This window comes from Xenopus laevis, chromosome 3L (genome assembly GCF_017654675.1).
Source record: "Xenopus laevis strain J_2021 chromosome 3L, Xenopus_laevis_v10.1, whole genome shotgun sequence".
Taxonomy (NCBI): Eukaryota; Metazoa; Chordata; class Amphibia; order Anura; family Pipidae; genus Xenopus; species Xenopus laevis.
In genome coordinates this window covers 1,885,145-1,900,513 of record NC_054375.1, presented here as the reverse complement: position 1 = coordinate 1,900,513, position 15,369 = coordinate 1,885,145, and the positions used below count along the sequence as shown (strand labels likewise).

General features: G+C 45.4%; 1 protein-coding gene across 1 annotated transcript in view; it reads left to right on the top strand.

Moving 5' to 3' along the window:
• The window catches only part of LOC108710178 (inositol 1,4,5-trisphosphate receptor type 2), a 106,742-nt gene that overhangs the window by 11,765 nt on the left and 79,608 nt on the right, over window positions 1-15,369 (top strand). The window contains exons 2-6 of the mRNA XM_041585473.1: window positions 6,515-6,585; window positions 10,617-10,732; window positions 13,514-13,600; window positions 13,737-13,895; window positions 15,201-15,299. Coding sequence (XP_041441407.1) covers window positions 6,515-6,585; window positions 10,617-10,732; window positions 13,514-13,600; window positions 13,737-13,895; window positions 15,201-15,299 — 532 coding nt within the window. The remainder of the gene's footprint in view (window positions 1-6,514; window positions 6,586-10,616; window positions 10,733-13,513; window positions 13,601-13,736; window positions 13,896-15,200; window positions 15,300-15,369) is intronic.

Here is a 15,369-nt window from a genome sequence, read left to right as displayed (position 1 = left end):
GGCAGTATAGGTATTCCCTGTACTAAGCACAATTCAGCAGGAACAGTCCCTAAAGTTTGCTCATAGTCTGTACAGAGAGATCCCATAAAACTATGCAGTAATAGGTATTCCCTGTACTAAGCACAATTCAGCAGGAACAGTCCCTAAGTTTGCTCATAGTCTGTACAGAGAGATCCCATAAAACTATGGACATAGGTATTCCCTGTACTAAGCACAATTCAGCAGGAACAGTCCCTAAGTTTGCTCATAGTCTGTACAGAGAGATCCCATAAAACTATGGCAGCATAGGTATTCCCTGTACTAAGCACAATTCAGCAGGAACAGTCCCTAAGTTTGCTCATAGTCTGTACAGAGAGATCCCATAAAACTATGGTACATAGGTATTCCCTGTACTAAGCACAATTCAGCAGGAACAGTCCCTAAGTTTGCACATAGTCTGTACAGAGAGATCCCATAAAACTATGGTACATAGGTATTCCCTGTACTAAGCACAATTCAGCAGGAACAGTCCCCTAAGTTTGCTCATAGTCTGTACAGAGAGATCCCATAAAACAAATGGCACATAGGTATTCCCTGTACTAAGCACAATTCAGCAGGAACAGCCCTAGTTTGCTCATAGTCTGTACAGAGAGATCCCATAAAACTAAGGCACATAGGTATTCCCTGTACTAAGCACAATTCAGCAGGAACAGCCCTGAAGTTTGCTCATAGTCTGTACAGAGAGATCCCATAAAACTATGGTACATAGGTATTCCCTGTACTAAGCACAATTCAGCAGGAACAGCCCTAAGTTTGCTCATAGTCTGTACAGAGAGATCCCATAAAACTATGGTACATAGGTATCCCTGTACTAAGCACAATTCAGCAGGAACAGTCCCTAAGTTTGCTTCATAGTCTGTACAGAGAGATCCCATAAAACTATGGTACATAGGTATCCCCTGTACTAAGCACAATTCAGCAGGAACAGTCCCTAAGTTTGCTCATAGTCTGTACAGAGAGATCCCATAAAACTATGGCACATAGGTATTCCCTGTACTAAGCACAATTCAGCAGGAACAGCCCCTAAATTTGCTCATAGTCTGTACAGAGAGCCCATAAAAATGTGGGTCCTGTTAAGAATGAGGAAAAGTAATTTTGCGCAAGGCCAGAGAGTATAAAAGTGGGGCCTTTAATGATGATGGAGTTAGTGGAGCAGAACAAAATGATCGGGTGCAGAAGGAACACGTAGAGTCTATTTATCTCTGTGAGTTTTATCAGCAAAAGGGGAAATAGAAACATTAAATTGAGAATATCAGTACATACTTGGTGTCACTGCCACAGAAATGAGGAACTGATAAATAAATATATAAACGACTGATCTCATCAGCTGCACAAATACTCACACACACACTCACACACACACACACACTCACACACACACTCAGACACACACACTCACACACACACACACTCACACACACACACACACTCAGACACACACACACACACACACACACTCAGACACACACACTCACTCACACACACACTCACATACTCACACACACACACACTCACACACACACACACACTCAGACACACACACTCACACACACACTCACACACACACTCACATACTCACACACACACACACTCACACACACACACACACTCAGACACACACTCAGACACACACACACACCACACACACACACACACACACACTCAGACACACACACTCACACACACACTCACACACACACACTCACACACACACACTCAGACACACACTCACACACACACACACACACACACACACTCAGACACACACTCACACACACTCACACACACTCACACACACACACACACACACACTCAGACACACACTCAGACACACACTCAGACACACACACACACTCACACACACACTCACACACACACTCACACACACACTCACACACACACTCACATACTCACACACACACTCACTCACACACACTCACACACACACACTCACTCACACACACACTCACACACACACTCAGACACACACTCACACACACTCACACACACACACTCACACACACTCACACTCACACACACACACTCACACACACTCACACACACACTCACTCACACACACTCACACACACTCACTCACACACACTCACACACTCACACACACTGACACACACACACTCACTCACACACACACACTCACACACTCACTCACACACACTCACTCACACACTCACACTCACTCACACACTCACTCACTCACACACTCACTCACACACACACTCACACACACACACTCACACACACTCACACACACACACTCACACACACACACACACACTCTCACACACACACACTCTCACACACACACACTCACACACACATACACAGATCAGATTGGATTGGATCTGTCAGATATCTGTCCGTCAGTAGCAGCACCACAAACCCACAGGAACTGCTGCCCCGGCGCCGATAAACAGCAGAAGCACAAAGGTTCTATAAAAAGAATTTCTCACCATCAAGGCATTGCTTTACGGCAGTCAGGCCCAGTCTGATAAAGTGACTTGGATCTCGCTGAAAGAATCGACTGGGGGTCATGTGACAGGACTCGTCGTTTCTGGGTGAGCTCGGGTCAGAATGTGGGGGCCCCTGTGTAGAAATAAGCTGCACGTGCAACAGGAGCCCAGGAGCAGCTCACTCCTCTGCAGGGAATAAATAATAGACCAACTGCACAGCAGCTGAAGTCATTTCTACTTACAACTCCATCAAGGTCCCCGATATTATCTGAGGGTCACCCTGATCCAAGATTATCTGGAGTTACTCCATGACGTCACCCGCCTGGGGTCGTGTGTTCAGGGTCGGCACTTTTTCTGCATTTGCCTCCGTCATTCTCCCCGAATGTTCCCTAGAGACGGTCTCTATAGTTACCTGCTCTGTGGCAGCTCCTGCCCTGGGCTCGCTGCACTGTGGGTTCCGACTCACAACACAATGTATTTGCTCCTGCCACTCACTAGTTGTACTGAGTACACACATTTCATTGTTCTGCCCCAAAACCAATAACCGGTGAATAACAGTCTGTGGCTCCAGGAGGATGTCGCCGTCACATACTGTGGCGCATAGATTTGCACTTCTTAGTAACTTGCACCCGTGAGAATAGGGGGAGGGGGTGTCAGGTGGGCAAGAGATGGGTGCTCTGTGTATGTGCCCAGTCTCATGCCCGGGGTTAGTAAATGAGCCTTTTTGTTCTTTATTTTGCTACAGGAGCAGGATGTGTGGCAGAGCCAAGTGTCAGTTCTTGTGCCAGGTGGCAGTTGGATTTACTGGAGTGAGGAGCAGTTTAACTCTTTGCACTCTGCTGCAAGGCCTACGGCACCTGGGGTCTTGTAACTGGCACAATGATTGGCTGGCAGCAGGGGGCACAACCCCCTATAGAATTAAATGGGTTTATAATGGGGCCAGGCTGTGATTGGACAGGACCACATTATTCTATACTTAACCAGAGATTGGTCTATCCCTGTGTGTTCTAATGCTCTGATTGGCTGCAGGTTGGTCTAGGCCTGGGAATGTTCTAATAATCTGATTGGCTGCAGGTTGGTCTTTTCCTGGGTATATTCTAATGCTCTGGCTGTAGGTTGGTCTAGGCCTCTGAATATTGTACTGCTCTGATTGGCTGCAGGTTGCTCTAGGCCTGGGCATATCCTAATGATCTGATTGGCTGCAGGTTGGTCTAGGCCTCGGAATATTCTAATGCTCTGATTGGCTGCAGGTTAGTCTAGCCCTGGGAATGTTCTAATAATCTGATTGGCTGCAGGTTGGTCTTTGCCTGGGTATATTGCCTGGGTATATTCTAATGCTCTGGCTGTAGGTTGGTCTAGGCCTCTGAATATTGTACTGCTCTGATTGGCTGTAGGTTGCTCTAGCCCTGGGAATGTTCTAATGATCTGATTGGCTGCAGGTTAGTCTTTGCCTGGGAATGTTCTAATGATCTGATTGGCTGCAGGTTGGTCTTTGCCTGGGAATGTTCTAATGATCTGATTGGCTGCAGGTTGGTCTTTGCCTGGGTATACTGTAATGCTCTGGCTGTTGGTTGGTCTAGGCCTCTGAATATTGTAGTGCTCTCATTGGCTGCATGTTGGTCTATGCCCAAGAATATTCTAATGTTCTAATTGGCTGCAGGTTGGTCTTGGCCTGGGGATATTCTAATGCTCTGATTGGCTGCAGGTTTGTCTAGGCCTGCGAATATCCTTATGATCTGATTGGCTGCAGGTTGGTCTAGGACTCGAAATATTCTAATGTTCTGATTGGTTGCAAGTTGGTCTTGGCCTGGGAATATTCTAATACTCTGATTAGCTGAAGGTTGGCCTAGGAATGTGAATATTCTAATGTTCTGATTGGCTGCAGCTCGGTCTGGCTTATGCATAATCTAATGCTCTGATTGGCTACACATGACAATAGGAGCACATTTACCAGTTAAAGTATAAAAAATAAAAACCTACATTTTAAATTTTTTTGTGGGTTATTGACGCACAACTCCCTGCAGCTGCAGTTAGCGTATTCCCTGAGTGAGGACTAGTTTAGTTGGCGGGTGCTGGGGAGCTGCAGGTTGGTTATTCCCAGTACAGTCGGATCCAGTTGGGGGGCTGGGTATTGGCTTTTCCTGGAACTGATGTGGGTGGGGAGACAAGTGACTAATTCTGCCCTGACAATGGCACTTCAGGGGTGTCTCCCCCCGTCTCCTGCCCAACAGGAAACAGATGCACCATGGGAGATAGGGAGCGTTTGTCTGAACGTCAGCGATAAGAACCCGCGATGCAACGAGACGTCCAACTGTCAGTTCCACAAACATTTCTACCAGTCACCTGCTTTATCTGCACCTCTTGTGCACCCCTCTCTGCACCCACAGTATCACTAGTTTCTACATAAAGAAAGGAAACACCATTCTGTGCAACTTCAACCCCATATCCACTTGTTTTCTGCACTGCTGCTTCTGACTCCTGATACAACTTCCCAATATCCATTCATTCCTCATTCTCACTGGGTTTATAGTTCTGTGTAACTGTCATTGTGTCTGTCCCTTTCTCTGCACTGCTGCTTCTGACTCCTGATACAACTTCCCAATATCCATTCATTCCTCATTCTCACTGGGTTTATAGTTCTGTGTAACTGTCATTGTGTCTGTCCCTTTCTCTGCACTGCTGCTTCTGACTCCTGATACAACTTCCCAATATCCATTCATTCCTCATTCTCACTGGGTTTATAGTTCTGTGTAACTGTCATTGTGTCTGTCCCTTTCTCTTCTCTGCACTGCTGCTTCTGACTCCTGATACAACTTCCCAATATCCATTCATTCCTCATTCTCACTGGGTTTATAGTTCTGTGTAACTGTCACTGTGTCTGTCCCTTTCTCTTCTCTGCACTGCTGCCTCTGACTCCTGATACAACTTCCCAATATCCATTCATTCCTCATTCTCACTGGGTTTATAGTTCTGTGTAACTGTCATTGTGTCTGTCCCTTTCTCTTCTCTGCACTGCTGCTTCTGACTCCTGATACAACTTCCCAATATCCATTCATTCCTCATTCTCACTGGGTTTATAGTTCTGTGTAACTGTCATTGTGTCTGTCCCTTTCTCTGCACTGCTGCTTCTGACTCCTGATACAACTTCCCAATATCCATTCATTCCTCATTCTCACTGGGTTTATAGTTCTGTGTAACTGTCATTGTGTCTGTCCCTTTCTCTTCTCTGCACTGTTGGTTTCCATGGGTAACGGCAGCAGTTCACTTTTGCAGCTATTTGGGTTCTGGTGGATTTCTCGCTGGGCTGAGATGTAGAAAAGTCCTGATTCCGTATATGTCATTTCCACGCTGGGGGGCTTCTCCGCATGATTGGGCGAAGCTGCGTGAGGTCGTTGCCTTGGTGCGTCCGGCCAAGTGTAAGATGAAAACCCAACCGATCACTAATTGTGCAGATTAGAACCTGCCGCTGACTCCCTGAGGTCCGAGTCTCTGACGCACCGACATTTAACCCTACGAGTGAATTATAGGAGTAGAGCTGCTGGCTTTATATAAAGGGCATATGAACCTCTCTGGTTCTGACTCCTGAAACAATGTAGCAGAAATCAGTTCTCCTCCAGGTCTCAGCCGGTTATAATTTAATGATTGTTATGCTTCACATAGAGCCTGGGCACTGTGTTTGCATCCCCATCACTGCCCTAGGAGCTTACAATCTAATTTCCCACAGACACACACTGGGCAGCCAACACCAGACACCTCTTTGGGAACCCAAGAAATCGTTATGGTCACAATGCGAGTTCCTTCTGTCGCTTTATGTAGAAAAGAACATGTTGGTTTAAAGAGAAACTCACTTTTCTAATCAATTTCTGTTGGGCATTTGGGGGAAACAGAGCGTATTGTGAATAAGCCCCACGCAACAAAATAAGGGACCCTGGCGCTTCATTTGCTGTCAGTGAGTCATGTGATTGCCGGGAGTTGTAACAATTTTGTTTCCCGTTTCTTTCCAGGTTGGTCGATGACCGCTGTGTGGTGCATCCGGATGCCGGTGATCTGGCGAATCCGCCAAAAAAATTCCGAGGTGAGTCATTAAAACCGGAAGTTGTTTCAAAAAGACCAGAGGTGCTGCTGAAGTGCCCCAAACTGTCCCCCAATGTCTTCTATGGGAATGACCTGCAAGCTCTTGTGACACAGACTTATAGGCAGTTCCTGCAGGGGCCAGCGGGGCCCCAGGGTCACCAAGTGGGCCAAACCTGGATGATCCAAGGGCAACAATTGGATCCTACAGAAAGTGGGTCACTATAGGGAGTGGGTCCTTACAGGAAGTTGGTCCCTACAGAAAGTGGGTCACTACAGAGAGTGGGTTCCTACAGGAAGTTGGTTCCTACAGGGAGTGGATTCCTACAGGAAGTGGGTCCCTACAGAAAGTGGGTCCCTACAGAGAGTGGGTTCCTACAGGAAGTTGGTCCCTACAGGGAGTGGGTTCCTACAGGGAATGGGTTCCTACAGGAAGTGGGTCCCTACAGAAAGTGGGTACCTTCAGAGAGTGGGTCCCTACAGGGAGTGGGTTCCTACAGGGAGTGGGTACCTTCAGAGAGAGGGTTCCTACAGGAAGTGGGTCCCTACAGAGAGTGGGTTCCTACAGGAAGTGGGTACCTTCAGAGAGTGGGTTCCTACAGGAAGTGGGTTCCTACAGGAAGTGGGTCCCTACAGAGAGTGGGTTCCTACAGGAAGTGGGTACCTTCAGAGAGTGGGTTCCTACAGGGAGTCAGTTCCTACAGGTAGTGGGTCCCTACAGAAAGTGGGTCCCTACAGGAAGTGGGTCCCTACAGAAAGTTGGTCCCTAAAGGAAGTGGGTTCCTACAGGGAGTGCGTTCTTACAGGGAGTCCATAGAGTGTCTGCTCCTTCGGCATTGAGACTTGCCCCCTCCCCCGGCCCTTAGGTCTCCTGGTTACCGGCGGCACAAACACAGGTATTAATAATGATCTTTACCTGCCGACAAAACAATCTGATGTGTAGGGAGATTAGGTGAGGAATGAAAACACTTTCTGAAATGTTTGGTTCCCATGGAAACAGAGGGATTGATATTAAACACGTTTATGTTCAGTAAAACTCCCCCATGTACAGAATGGTGGACGAGGGCCTTTCCTATGTCCCAAATTGTCAGAACATTATTCGTCATTGGAAGAAAAATTGTAACTTTCAAGGGGAATCTTTTAGATTGTAAGCTCTTTTGGACAGAGCCCTCTTCACCTTTTTTATCAGATACTGGTCGTTGTGTCTAAACCCACTGATTGTACGGCGCTGCAGAATATGTTGGCACTCTAAATATATATGTCAATAATAAAATCTGCCTGTCTACTGTCTGCACTGCTGGTCCTGACTCATGAAGCATCTGTAGCAGAGGCCAGCCAACTGACACACATTTAAAAAGAAAGCATTCAAGGCTGACCTCTCCTTTGTTGTTTCAAGAGGCAGAACCAGCATTGCAGAAAGGGAAAGACAGACACTGCTATCACTAGCAATTACATTTACACACTACTCCCTGCTTTCAACTCCCGTGTCCTTGCGAGATGGTTATTCAGCTTCCCAGTTATTCACAGGTGGATATTCAGTTTCCAAGTAAACTCGCTGTATCGAGGACAATATCTTATCTGTAAGCCACAACAGTCTAAATAAACAGGGTTTATAGGAGGGGGTTGTTTATACAGAGCTCATTGCCTTTAACTCATTTAAGAGTGAAAGCAACACAATGCTCAATTTCAGCTGAAAGATGTTCCCTCCAGCATTTTTATATAAGCTGTATCAGAGTTAATAAACATTGAGGATCCAGTTATTGAGCCCGGCGGGTGCTGCCATAGGTTTGTGCTTAGAAGGAGCTGATTTATCTCCTGCAGTTCCCGTTCCACGAGCCAAACAATGGGCCCATTTACTAACAACTCCCTGTAACCTCATATAGAAGCTGCTTCCCCTTACTGTCGGTTCCGACTCACGCCCTGAAATACTGATAGTAGAGTGCGTCTCCGGCATCCAGATCTATTGTGTGTCAGCACTTACATTAATCCTAGGTACACAGTATCACTATAGAGTCCCGCTGGCCTGTAGTTTGTACTAGCAACTAGGAAGGTTATGGGAGTTGCTCCTGTCTTAAGGGAGAATGCATCTATCTAGAGAAAAGACATCTAGAACCTTTTATATAAAGGGTAAAGACTCCCAGCTGTAAAGCAAGACTGGGCTGCTGTTTCATTTCCAGACAGGAAGTAGAACCTTTTATATAAAGGGTAAAAACTCCCTTCAATAAAGCAAGACTGGGCTGCTGTTTCATTTCCAGACAGGAAGTAGAACCTTTTATATAAAGGGTAAAGACTCTCTGCTGTAAAGCAAGGCTGGGCTGCTGTTTCATTTCCAGACAGGAAGTAGAACCTTTTATATAAAGGGTAAAGACTCTCTGCTGTAAAGCAAGGCTGGGCTGCTGTTTCATTTCCAGACAGGAAGTAGAACCTTTTATATAAAGGGTAAAGACTCGCTGCTGTAAAGCAAGACTAGGCTGCTGTTTCATTTCCAGACATGAAGTAGAACCTTTTATATAAAGGGTAAATACTCCCTGCTGTAAAGCAAGACTGGGCTGCTGTTTCATTTCCAGACAGGAAGTAGAACCTTTTATATAAAGGGTAAATACTCCCTGCTGTAAAGCAAGGCTGGGTTGCTGTTTCATTTCCAGACAGGAAGTAGAACCTTTTATATTAAGGGTAAATACTCCCTGCTGTAAAGCAAGACTGGGCTGCTGTTTCATTTCCAGACAGGAAGTAGAACCTTTTATATAAAGGGTAAAGACTCTCTGCTGTAAAGCAAGACTGGGCTGCTGTTTCATTTCCAGACAGGAAGTAGAGGCAGTCACATGGGAGGTCCATACTGTGCAGTTTATAGGATACTGATCTATCCTATGGGGGTTCAGATCTGGCTTTTCAATACATATTACATATAGGCGAGAGGCATTTCTCCAGTTGTACTACAACTCCCAGCACCCTGTGAGAGCTGACCGTCGTCTGTAGTTTTTCCAACAAGGACACAAGACCGGCGACTCCCCAGGGAAATATAATGGATCAGATATGAGAGCCAGGGGTTTAATTAAATCTGACATTCAGTTTGTTTGCCGAGGGATCAGGGAGTTTAATTAAACTGCAGGGAGTCTGCTCGGTAGAACGACATGAGGTTTTATAGAGCTGAAGTTCATGAGTCGCTCCCATCTGTGCTGGGAATAATTCTACAATTCTGCAGCTTATTGGGGGTTTGGAGGGGCTGCTGGGAGTTGTAAGAGCTGGAGGGCTGAGGCTGGATCTCCCCTATTTACCTATAAACAATATAAAAGTAGGGGCCCCTCTGGTGCATTATTTGGGCCCTCGGACTGATCTTGGCACCTGCACCATCTGCCCCTGGAATCACTGCCATTAGATTTACTATAAACAAATGGGAAAACATGATAAGTTGCCCTTTGTTCCATTAGTTCCCGGGGGGCAGTGATCAGTCTGCATGGGGGGCCCAGTGCTTTTAGGGGGGTCACTGATGTTAGTCGGCAGATTCCAGTTCCCTTCAGTAGGATTGCGGCAAATATTGTCACTTATCTTGTTCCTTTATTAGAAGTCGGAACCTGCAGTGACAGTTGACTCAGTGTCACCTTGAGCCCCGACAGTCACAGACGCCCAGTGATAGGGGCCCCGGGGAGTTTACTCTCTGCTCAGATTGATCCTGAGCAGCTGATTGGCCAGAAACAGGGCACGGTCGGGGGAGGGGTTAATGCCACCGCAGGGGCACAATGAGTCTGGGGCCCTTCATGCTACAGGGGCCCCAACAACAAAAATATACAAAATGTGTTGGTAGATATATATATATATATATATATATATATATAAGGATTTATTTCTCTGAGCCCCCCCAAATAATGGGAATATGGGGCAGAATGCAACCCAAGCCCCCCCCCCACCACACACACACAGAGGGTTTGGGGGTAATTTGGAGCCAGAAGGTAAATAAAAGCCTAAATGATTTGATTTGATTTGATTTGTTAGTAAATATCAGACTTGCTGGTCACATGACGTGTCTCTTGCCCCCAGACTGTCTCTTTAAGGTCTGTCCCATGAACCGATATTCAGCGCAGAAGCAGTTCTGGAAGGCGAAACAAGCGAAACAGGGAAACAACACGGAGGCGGCTCTGCTGAAAAAACTGCAGGTAAATCTGGGGCAAGCTCCTCCCTCCTGTACAGGCCACACCCTCTCTTAATAATAATAATAATAATAATACTGATAATAATACTACTACTAATAATACTACTATTAATAATGCTAATAATACTACTGATTATAATAATACTACTACTACTACTAATAATACTATTAATAATGCTGCTACTACTACTACTACTACTAATAATAATAATACTAATAATACTACTATTAATAATGCAGCTACTACTACTACTACTACTACTACTACTAATAATAATAATAAAAATAATAAGAATTGAGGACTAAGCCACCTGCTGGCTGCTCCTGGTACTGCAGTTATAATAGAATTTCCAGCCTGTGTTACTGGATCTGTTGCCCCATCACAAGCCGCTGCCATTATTAAGCAGAGTAATTGCCTCTCAGAGGGGGGGCACATAGGGGTCAGTAAGGTGGGGGCAGCTCATTATGGGATGATACAAACAAAAGTCTATATGGAAAGTGTGAGGCTTAAAGCGACCTCTCCCCATGAAAGCTCACAATCTAATCTCATTACACAGGGAGGAAAAGGAAACTGACACCCAACTGGGCGGAGCCTCTGCTTCCCACTTATTAACCTTCCAACCCCCGACTCCCCGGCAATGGGCCCTAATCACAGACTCCCTGCAGTCGCCTTATCAATAAAATAACAAAAAGCTTTTAAATATCACTTTAAAGGGGAACTCAAACCAAACACTGATTCTGAGCAACTTCCCAATATCCATTCATTCCTCATTCTCACTGGGTTTATAGTTCTGTGTAACTGTCATTGTGTCTGTCCCTTTCTCTGCACTGCTGCTTCTGACTCCTGATACAACTTCCCAATATCCATTCATTCCTCATTCTCACTGGGTTTATAGTTCTGTGTAACTGTCATTGTGTCTGTCCCTTTCTCTTCTCTGCACTGCTGCTTCTGACTCCTGATACAACTTCCCAATATCCATTCATTCCTCATTCTCACTGGGTTTATAGTTCTGTGTAACTGTCATTGTGTCTGTCCCTTCTCTTCTCTGGTTCTGACTCATGAAACAATGTAGCAGAAGTCCGATCTCCTCCAGGTCTGCTACAGTGTTGGGGGGGCGGGGTTACAGTCAGAACACACCCCAAACTGACAGTTTATTATCTGAGAGTGATTTCATACTTGGCCTCGGTCCATTTCACCAAAGGGCAAGTTAAAGTGAATTGAAATAATGAAAAGAGAAAAGCGCAGTGGAATGAATCAGGAATCAGGTATCGGCCGAGTGTATAAAGACTTCCCTCCTGTCCCGGGTGCAACCAGGTAACCGCACCCAGCGCTGCCCTAAGGGTTAATCCTGGGTGTGTCCCTTCTGCTCATTATCTGAGATTTGGAACCTTTCCTGACATAGAGAGAGACATAGAGAGACTCAGTATGGAGGATAATAAAGGGGAAATCATTTGTGGGCCAGAAGTACTGATAGAAAGCAGTCCAAGGAGCTAGCACTCATCTCACTAAGCCCCACCTCCAGGGCTGATCTGAGTGTCTCTCACTGCTCCACATTGGCCGGACACAAGTAAGAGCCAGAATTTTGGATTTACAAACTACCCAACCAATCCAATGGGGCAGTCACAGCACTACTCTGCCATCTGCTGGCAGGAGTTGGTGTAGCAGCAGTTATGGCCCTTGTGAGCAACATGACCCTGTAACCCTCGGCAACCAATCACGTCCCATGATTAATAACTGCTGTAGCCGCTTGCAAACATCTCATTAGTTGCCGTTGGTTACAAGGCTGAGGTCTCTCTTTCTGTATAACCCTTAGTATTGCACCGTAACCCTGAAATAATGATATTACTGTTATGTATTTTATGGATTTCATGTTGTTTGTACCCCAGGGCAGGGCTGCCGGGCTGCAAGACTGTAATTGGGGTTTGTAGCTCTTTAAACCTGTGTGTGGGTGTTTTGACCTTTTGCTGCTGTTTACGTGGGTTTCTCTGATTTAATCATCTCACATCCCATAAACATGGAATGCTGTTGTTATACAGATACAGCTAGAATCTCAGCTGCCATAAAGCAGGACAGGACTGTTGCTTACAATGGGGATCAGATAGGATCTGTGCAGCCACTGGGACAGAATGTTCTGTTATACAGATAGAATCTCAGCTGCCATAAAGCAGGACAGGACTGTTGCTTACAATGGGATCAGATAGGATCTGTGCAGCCACTGGGACAGAATGTTCTGTTATACAGATAGCTAGAATCTCAGCTGCCATAAAGCAGGGCAGGACTGCTGCTTACAATGGGGATCAGATAGGATCTGTGCAGCCACTGGGACAGAATGTTCTGTTATACAGATAGCTAGAATCTCAGCTGCCATAAAGCAGGACAGGACTGCTGCTTCCAATGGGGATCAGATAGGATCTGTGCAGCCACTGGGACAGAATGTTCTGTTATACAGATAGCTAGAATCTCAGCTGCCATAAAGCAGGACAGGACTGCTGCTTACAATGGGGATCAGATAGGATCTGTGCAGCCACTGGGACAGAATGCTCTGTTATACAGATAGCTAGAATCTCAGCTGCCATAAAGCAGGGCAGGACTGCTGCTTACAATGGGGATCAGATAGGATCTGTGCAGCCACTGGGACAGAATGTTCTGTTATACAGATAGCTAGAATCTCAGCTGCCATAAAGCAGGGCAGGACTGCTGCTCACAATAGAACATACATAGAACAATATGATTTTTGTTTCCTGGACAAACACAAAACTGAATTTTCCCAATGTTACATTACAGCACGCAGCAGAACTGGAACAGAAACAAAACGAGTCTGAAAACCGTAAGCTCTTGGGGGAAATAGTGAAATACAGTAATGTTATACAGGTAAGCACAAGGGGCGGGACTTAGAGAATTCAGAGGGTGAATGATTAATAGTCACAGTTGGTTTATATTGATACATTATATATATATATATGTCATTGCTTTGTTTCCATATCCAACCTTTCCTCCCCTTAACCAGTTACTGCACATTAAAAGCAACAAATACCTCACAGTCAACAAGAGGTTACCTGCGCTGCTCGAGAAAAATGCGATGCGCGTCTCACTGGATTGCGCTGGAAACGAAGGCTCCTGGTTTTATATTCAGCCCTTCTGGAAACTCCGGAGCGAAGGCGACAATGTGAGTTTCTGTTATATCCTGCAATTCACCAACAATAATATCCTTATCATTTACAGTAGGGGGTACATTATCCCTTATAATACATGAGTGATACTTAGAGTTCCCTGTATAACTCAGCCTGCAGCCTTGTGCCTTTATATGGTCACAGAACAACCCCTCAGTGACTTCTAATATCCTTATCATTTACAGTAGGGGTACATTATCCCTTATAATACATGAGTGATACTCAGAGTTCCCTGTATAACTCAGCCTGCAGCCTTGTGCCTTTATATGGTCACAGAACAACCCCTCAGTGACTTCTAATATCCTTATCATTTACAGTAGGGGGTACATTATCCCTTATAATACATGAGTGATACTCAGAGTTCCCTGTATAACTCAGCCTGCAGCCTTGTGCCTTTATATGGTCACAGAACAACCCGTCAGTGACTTCTAATATCCTTATCATTTACAGTAGGGGGTACATTATCCCTTATAATACATGAGTGATACTCAGAGTTCCCTGTATAACTCAGCCTGCAGCCTTGTGTCTTTATATGGTCACAGAACAACCCTTCAGTGACTTCTAATATCCTTATCATTTACAGTAGGGGGTACATTATCTCTTATAATACATGAGTGATACTCAGAGTTCCCTGTATAACTCAGCCTGCAGCCTTGTGCCTTTATATGGTCACAGAACAACCCCTCAGTGACTTCTAATATCCTTATCATTTACAGTAGGGGGTACATTATCCCTTATAATACATGAGTGATACTCAGAGTTCCCTGTATAACTCAGCCTGCAGCCTTGTGCCTTTATATGGTCACAGAACAACCCCTCAGTGACTTCTAATATCCTTATCATTTACAGTAGGGGGTACATTATCCCTTATAATACATGAGTGATACTCAGAGTTCCCTGTATAACTCAGCCTGCAGCCTTGTGTCTTTATATGGTCACAGAACAACCCCTCAGTGACTTCTAATATCCTTATCATTTACAGTAGGGGGTACATTATCCCTTATAATACATGAGTGATACTCAGTTCCCTGTATAACTCAGCCTGCAGCCTTGTGCCTTTATATGGTCACAGAACAACCCCTCAGTGACTTCTAATATCCTTATCATTTACAGTAGGGGGTACATTATCCCTTATAATACATGAGTGATACTCAGAGTTCCCTGTATAACTCAGCCTGCAGCCTTGTGCCTGTATATGGTCACAGAACAACCCCTCGGTGACTTCTAATATCCTTATCATTTACAGTAGGGGGTACATTATCCCTTCTAATACTCATATTCTGCTTTCTGCCCCTCATTAGATTTTGGCAGGAGACAAGGTGGTGTTGATGCCAGTGAATGCGGGGCAGCCCCTCCATGCCAGTAGCATTGAGCTGTTGGATAACCCCGGCTGTAAGGAGGTAGGTTACATCCAGCTGGGGGCAATGAATATACAGTAACCTTTGCTGCATCTCCTTCACCTTGGTGTCT